The following is an 8,482-nucleotide window of genomic DNA, read 5'->3' on the forward strand; positions in this document are numbered from 1 at the left end:
AACGTGGTGGAATCAAAGTTACCTAAGGAAGGCGAGCGCACTGACAACCATATGCTGTGAGTATGTGGGAAATTATGCCACTGTTATGCTCTACTATACTATTCCTCTCCCCCACTATTCGACAGCGATGGGTTCCATAAATAGTGGTTGAATAACGAATTGGTCGAATAGCGAACCTATTTTTCCCATAAAATTGTTAAGAAATATGGAGGTTAAATTCCTGATCACCTTCGTCATCGAAAAAAATATTCAGTAAAGATGACAAAAATACTGAGAGAGACACAGGGTTTTAAGCTGTTTTCCTGTAGACCTACCTTCTCAAGGAAAATTATTTTAGTACTACGTACATCACAGATGATTGACATTTGATTTTTGATAAAAATTGAATATATGGGAGCAAACGAAATACACCTACTTACACTTAGCGATATTACAGAAAGCCTGAACGCCTACGATAGCGTGTTTACTGCCGATCTCGCCGACTGGACATGACGTCACCACACCAAAACAAACTCAGATGTATACACTTTTAAACCATAAATAGCAGTGGAAGCCTAACTGAAAGGAATGAAGCCTAATTTGGGGACTTCGCCCCCAAGACCTCCCGACGATCATAACCTACCTAACCTAGTGCAAACTAAGATGTGCATTACATAAAATTGACTCCAAAACAGTACCATGCGTTAAGAGCGTTCGTTAATCATTGGCACAATCGTCACCCGACCATGCAATGGCGAGACACTCAGGCAGGCTAGTGAGCATATGACTGTGCCTGACAGGGGTAGTTGTAGGGGTCTTGGGTGGAGCCATGGTGATGCTGTAGTGTTCCTCGTGATCAAATAGAAATGCAGATGATTGAAGAGGCAACAGATCAGCAGGGCAGAGGGTAGCAGACTGAGGCAGATCAGCTGGTATGTTTGACGGCGCGCGGTTTGAATTGTCGAAATGTCGGGGATAACCATGTCAGACAACAAAAAAGAGTATAGATTTATAAAGGTCGAAACAACGAATTGTTGAATAACGATCGGTCGAAAAGCGAGGGCTAGGTGTACTACTATATGGGAAAGATGTTGATGCTAGTCTGTTTACTCTTAACTTGACCTATAATTGCCCTCTCATTCTCAAATGATGAGTAGTAACAGTAGATTAACAGTTGAGTATGATGCTATAGCCCTATCTTATCATTGCTGATTATAAAAATAAAATAACACTAGAACATGATGTTGGTCACGAAGAAATGCAGTGGAAAGAATGTAGAGCCTTAGTATTTTGTTTTTCTGCTAATTAACTACGTGAAAAAATAAATATAATGACGATAATCTCTACCAAATTAAAGTAAAATAGCTATAGTCACGAAGAAGTGCTATGGAAAGGATGTAGAGCTGTAGTATTGCCAAAGTATTAACTGTCAGTAGTAGGGGCAAAGTCGATATTAGCGTCTTTTTATCGTCTGAGGGAATTGATTCACTACTACAACCCAAATACTAAGTCGCGTGTGTATAGGCATTAATATGTCGTAATACGATATGTAATAGTTATAGGCATTAGTATATATCATAGCACAATGCCGTATGTACCACTTGCACAACATGCAATGTCCAGTGTTCAGGTGGAGACATACACATCCTCTGCCCAGAATGCAAACACTTATTGTATGCTAAACACTTACCAGACGATCAAGAATTTCGTTATGTGGCAAACACGTGGGGTGACTGACGAAAGCCAGTTAGCTTTCATGATGGAAAAGTACTAGACATTACACACACACACACACACACACACACACACACACACACACACACACACACACACACACACACACACACACACACACACACCGGGCAGTATACTGTACAGTATATCCCAGAAATCAGAGATGAGAGTCAGAGAGCCAGAGAGAACCATATAAGGCAGAAGGGGATTGGAGAGACGAAAGAAGGAAGCTTAGGAGATAGGGTAGAGTCAGGAGGTTCGCCGTCACGCTGAGAATACGTAGGTCACGTCACTCTGTTCACCACGCGAGCGATATAACTGTTACAATAAAACTCCGAAACCCTAGAGAGCCTGTACGTCACCTTCACTTACGATACAAGATAGACAGAGGGGCAAGTGAAACAGAGAAATACTTACCTCAAGATATAACCCACAACGAGCTATCCAACGCCTCGCAGCCTTATATTAGTAGCAGCTCACACTACTGATGACAGAGGTGCCTCGCCACTCTATAGTTACAATCCCAACTTCTAGCTACGACTGCTATCTACGTTTGGCAGCAGCAGTAATCTACGATACTCTACGATACCGACATCGGTCGCAATGATTCTCTACAATATCTACTTATTACCTAGCTACCTGACTACCAAACCAGTCTACCCTATTAACACTGGTGGCTGTGGTAAAAGAAGACGATTACAGCAGCAGTATAGACGACGATAAACACACGTATATACGACGCAGGTGTATGGTCCTACAGACAACTACAGTGAACTACGATTTACAATTCTACAAGAAACAATTCTACGATATACACTTCTATGGTCAGCAACAGTTACCTACAACAACTATCTACGATTTACGACTCTACAATAAACTAAAACAAGTAACGAGAAGACAGAAGAATGAAGAAAGAAGTGATGTAAGTGGAGTTGGGAAAAGCAAGCAGAAAAGTAAGAATAAAGTGACAGCTGTCACTTATTACCTACCTACCTACCTACCTACCAACCTACCCTATTAACAGGTGCATGAAATTCGATGACCCTTAGTTATGAAGTAGGAAGGAGTCTCCTTGGTTACTAGTGAAATAAATCCTCCAATCTGATGACACTTGGCCATCAATTGAGCTACAAAGGGTGGGGATTTTTTTTTCTGTTAGAGCGAATGCTCTACAGTAAATTTCTATTTATAAATAAATGTAACTGACCTGAAGGAGTTACACATTCTCTCTCTCTCTCTCTCTCTCTCTCTCTCTCTCTCTCTCTCTCTCTCTCTATATATATATATATATATATATATATATATATATATAGCGTGTAAATGTTGAATGTGAAATTATTGAATGCGTCAATATTAAGCGTTTTCATGGTGAATGTATTTAATTTTGTTCTCTCCACCCAGGTTGATTCTGCAACACCTTGTGATTGGGACGGGCACTGAAGCGGGTGTTAACTACATATTGAACAAGCTGGAGAACAGAGATACATTCAGTTTTGACGTCCACAATGCTCTCTTTATGAATGCTGTCACAACCATCAAGAATCCAGCCATCATACCACGGTTGCTAGTACGTACAGGTATATGGTGTGTGTGTGTGTGTGTGTGTGTGTGTGTGTGAGAGAGAGAGAGAGAGAGAGAGAGATCCCTAATCCCCAAACTGATTGAAATCGTCTGGTTACAGCAAGGGATTAGCTTTTGATTCTGTTTATCTATAAATTGAGTAATTAATTAAGCGTTGGAGTGGCCTGTCATCCTCACAGGGATAGCCTGACTCTCCTGTCATAAACTTTACATAAAAGTTCGCCTAATATTTCATGTCTTGTACCTCCCATTTTCCTCTGCTAACAAATATTCATAATCGGAGATACACTTGCTCAGTGATGTGATATTCCAGGGAGAAAATGAGTGGCGTGATTCAAGTGTTATGCAGGGGCATCGAATTTATAGACAAACTTTTTTTTCCCTGACTGTGATAAGTGTGAGAAAGCCTTTTGGTGTTCTGTGATCTCCTTACTGTAGTTGGTGACTAACATGTCTTAAGTGGGAAGCAAACACAGTGAATTAACAGACTAAATATTGTACCGGAATGCTTAATGCTGTGCTCAGAAGCCTGGGATGCTCAGAAACCTGGGATACATGATTCGGTATATGATGAGCCAAAGAGGACAGTGACAGACATGCTCAAAATACTGTATATTATCAACCAAACACAGTGGAATAAGAGGTGAACTTATATACTGCAAGCCTTAGTTCAGCTGGGCTTGATATACTTCTCTGCCCATAAATGATTCCCTTTGATATGATGCCTGTGTTGCATTTAAAGTCTTTCTTAGGTATTCCATCTAATGAATTTTGTGAATAGACTAATGAGGAGAGCATATGTATGTGAGGTGAAGGGGTGGGGAGAGGGAGGGGGAGACTAAGAATGAGATGAGGGTGGCATGAGACAGGGGGGAAAGTGGAGGATATGTCCTGAGTATCAAGAAGGTGCACTGATATAATAGGCAAACTTTGCCCTTGTCAATATAACTATTCTGATAGAGGCTTGATTCTTTTCTCTGTAAGTAAAGGATGTTATTTAACATAATGTTTATGGGAGGATACTGAATAAATGCAGTGGAATAATAGGCTATATTTTCTCCTTGATTGTGTTTCATAAGCTGAGAGAGGCCTGGTATGTTTCTCTGTCCAAAGCTAATTTATGTATTTGGGGGGAAAGTGACTGATGTACCTAACGTATCAGGCAGATGCTGTGGCGTAATAGCCAAACTTACATAATCCAATAGGTGCGATGCGTTTCTATGCACAAATAATTCTCTTTGATATAGTACGTTGGGGAATAAAGTGATGGGCATTGGCTAAATGTCAAGTGGATGCAGTGGAGAAATTTTTTCTCTAACCGTATATTTCAGGACATATTTGTGCGACCGCCGAACACAACAGAAAGGGCGCGGATTGCTGAAAGTTTTGTAGCGATGACTGTGGCCAAGTTGGTTCATGATCTGTGTCTCAGCCCAGACAAGGAAGAGTCCATCACCTACACCTCGTGCAACACCCACCACACTTGTGACGCTCAACGTGTCCTCAATACTTTCCTCCCGGCACTCAGAGAAGACATACAGGTACGTAGGTGAAGAAGGAGACCGAAATCGAGATGGAAGGGTAAGGTACTGTCGGAATTGAGAGTCATGTTGCCTCTCCTGCCTCTCTTCCCATGCATGTTGAAAATCAATCTACTGAATCCTCATCAACCGGCAATGATGAATTCATTTGGCCTCAGGTCGGTGTCATATGAGTTGTTTGCTGCAGGTCCACTACTGTACACTGATTTTCAAAGCCTGTGGAGAGAGAGAGAGAGAGAGAGAGAGAGAGAGAGAGAGAGACAGAGAGACAGAGAGGCGCAACAAGATATTTCATGGCAACTGTACAAGAGTGTAATGTGTAATGTCTTTCAGAGAGAGAGAGAGAGAGATGGATAGGTAAGGTACGAGAGTATACAATGTAAGGCAGGAGTTCGAACACCTGCGACACACACACACACACACACACACACACACACACACACACACACACACACACACACACACACACACACACACACACACACACACACACACACACACACACACACACACACACACACACACACACACACACACACACACACACACACAAGTACGGTCCTCACTACTGTCGTAGGGTCTTAATCTAGTTCTACCTGTCTATCGATAACCAGAGGCCTTAATCCTGTAATGGGTGACTGCAAACAAATCGCCTCCATGTCGTCCTGTTTTCTCACATTTCGCTGCCCCTCCCTCCAACTCATGCACATCCCCCCTCATATATCGCTGCACTCCGTCTCATCCGTGGCCTACCTCCCATCCTATCCTCTTTTACTTCACTTACATGTATTTTTGTAGCCAGTCTCTCGCTCTTCATCTTCTCCACATAGCCACACCACCTCAGAGTATTTCTTTTAACGCTTTCAGTCACATCCACATCAATACTACATGTCCTTTTATTCCCCATTTTTCTCCATGTAACTCCACAAGCTGCTCTTAAACAACTCATTTCCTCTGCTCTCACCCTTGACTTGTGCCCTTCTAACAGAGTCCAAGTCTTACTCCGTAAGCTACAATAGGAATCATAGGAGTGTCATGCGGTGATTTTGTTTTTTACTTCCATGCCAATTTCCTATTCCTTATCTATTTCAGTGAATCATCAGCCTTTCTTCTCTGTTGTACCCTTTTAATCACTTCTTCCTTTAAACTTCCACCCTTGCTCATAACACTACTTAAGTACTTGAATTCACTCACAGTCTCCATTTCCTCACTATTCACCCTCATTGTGTAATCTGCGATTTCTTTTCTCCTAAATACCGTAACCCTGCTCTTATCTACATTCACTTTTAACATTCCTTTTCGTATATACACTTCCAGATTCATTCAGGAAACCTGGCAGCTCACATTCACCTTTACTGAATAATACGGCATAGTAAACAACAGCACAGGAAGTTTACAAACTCTTCCCTTTCTTATTTGGTACACCCAGACATTCACTGCCCCACCTTGTACCTCACTAGAACTCCATCTATGTACAAACTGAACAACCACGGAGACATGACACACTCCTGCTTCAATCCAGCATACAGTAAAAAAGAAAGAAAAAAAAATAATCAATGCAATGTCTACACGTACTGCAGCTCAAGCATTCTCATACATATTCTTCACATCATTCAGCATCTTCCCATCTACTCCATACATTTTTAATGCCTTCTGCATTCTTTGCCTGTCTACTCTGTCATGTTTTTTCCAGATCCATGAAGAAAGCATATAACGTCTCTCCCGTCTCTAGATATTTTTCCAATCAGCATCTTAGCACGGATATCTGACCTGCGTAGACTTTTCTCTTCCTTAAACCCAATTTTTCTTCTCCTACAAAGTCCTCGGTTATTTCCCCAGTTTTGTCGATGTATATCCCACCATATTTTTTTCCCTATTATACTGAGAAGACAAATACCACACCAGGCCAATCTACACATCTTCCATATCCATTCTATCATTACCTCTTCCCAGTATTTCAACACTTCGCCACACACTCCATGAATTCCCGGGGCTTTCTTCATTTTGGCATTCTTAATTGCTTCAGATACTTCCATCCCACTGCTCTCCTTCTCCCTACTCGCCGCACTTTTCTCAACCATTCCCCAACCACTTACACTTGCGTGACTTTAATTCTTTAAATTCACCAGTTTCGTAAAGCGTTCTCTCCATCTACTCACTATTTCCCCCGTCTTTGCAGACATTCTGTCATTTTTATCTCTCACTCTTTCACTCTTTCCTTGACACCTTGTCTTCCTATCTTGACCTCCTTCCAAATCAGTTACTCACATGCTTTTTACGTTATACATATATTTTTTTCCACACTCCTCATCCACTCTTTTCTTACTCTCTTACTACACTTTTTGCCTCTCTAAACTTCGCTGCGTGCAATTCTCTTTTCTCTCTCATCCTCAATTCCTCCACTTCCCATCCACTCACTATACAGTAGCTATGCTTTCCTCTTCTCTGTCACAGCCCGTTTCTCCTCATCCTTCCACCATGCTGTTCCTTGCAACCCTTTACGTCTTCTTTTCACCCCACACATTACCTCACATGCTAAACATATATTTTACACATACTTTCCACCTATTCCATCTGCTCCAGATCATATCTACCCACTCGTTCCCACTCTTCTCTCCTGCATTCCATTTTTTTTTTTTTTCATTCTTCTGCAGCCTTTCTACGTCACCTATAAGATTCCGTATTACCTATTTTTTTAGCGACTTATTACGTATATTAAGGCTCAATGTTGTGTTTCACTTTTTTTTTACCTAAAAATTTTCTAATAAATACTTTGTTTGCCTCAGTCACATTCAGGAGGATAATATCGACATAGTTTGCTTTAGTCACATCGGAAGGATGAAAAGATCCAATATGCATAATGAATCTCAAAGAACCAGTGTTACGAAGCCATAAAGTCACTCTAAACAGAGCCCACTTTCTGACATAAACTGTCCGATTGTGTTCATCAGGGTAGAAGTCACAAGGATACACTCAGCTTCAATAGTTCACGTTTGTAAACACATAACCACCACAGCCGTCCAATGCCTCCAGTCAAACAGCATGCTTCAAGAACCACCAGCGACATACACCCCTCAGAAATGTCACTACCTAGAGACACACAAGTACACCTATCCAGACTGCTATACCTCAGAAATGTCACTACCTAGAGACACACGAGTACACCTCGCCAGACTGCGATACAGCGCTCAGAAACGTCACTACCTAGAGACACAGGAGTACACCTAACCAGACTGCGATACACCCCTCAGAAACTTTCCTACCCAGTGAGACAAGAGTACACCTAGCCAGACTGCAATGCAGCCACCATCTTTCCTTGCTTCAGTACCAACACAAAATACATCTCACAAACATTTCACCTTGCCAGTACCTTAGTGCAGCCCTGACACAACACATTCACTCACACTTGCTCATCACATGCACCACACTGTCACGATACAAACAATCCTTCAACATAACCTCAGCAAAAGACCTTTGGATGCGACCGTTGTAAATCGCGGATTTTCTGCGGTCCATTGGGTTCACAAAGAGATGACCCTGAGGTTACAACAAAAGGAACCACCACCACGACCACACCACCACCACCACCACAACAACAACAACAACAACGACAACAACCTTCTGTTCATTCCCCTTTTCAGTGCCGG

General features: G+C 41.8%; 1 protein-coding gene across 1 annotated transcript in view; it reads left to right on the top strand.

Annotated features, from left to right (window-relative positions):
* The window catches only part of LOC145398679 (hemolymph clottable protein-like), a 28,387-nt gene extending 24,634 nt beyond the window's left edge, over positions 1 to 3,753 (top strand). Inside the window, exons 7-9 of the mRNA XM_080271483.1 lie at positions 1 to 56; positions 3,115 to 3,280; positions 3,733 to 3,753. The exon at positions 1 to 56 is cut by the window's left edge and continues 129 nt beyond it. Coding sequence (XP_080127609.1) covers positions 1 to 56; positions 3,115 to 3,280; positions 3,733 to 3,753 — 243 coding nt within the window. The remainder of the gene's footprint in view (positions 57 to 3,114; positions 3,281 to 3,732) is intronic.
* The last annotated feature ends 4,729 nt before the right edge of the window (positions 3,754 to 8,482 follow it).

This window comes from Coenobita brevimanus, chromosome 46, assembly GCF_032717465.1.
Source record: "Coenobita brevimanus isolate Jiangsu-jjx chromosome 46, ASM3271746v2, whole genome shotgun sequence".
Lineage (NCBI taxonomy): Eukaryota > Metazoa > Arthropoda > Malacostraca > Decapoda > Coenobitidae > Coenobita > Coenobita brevimanus.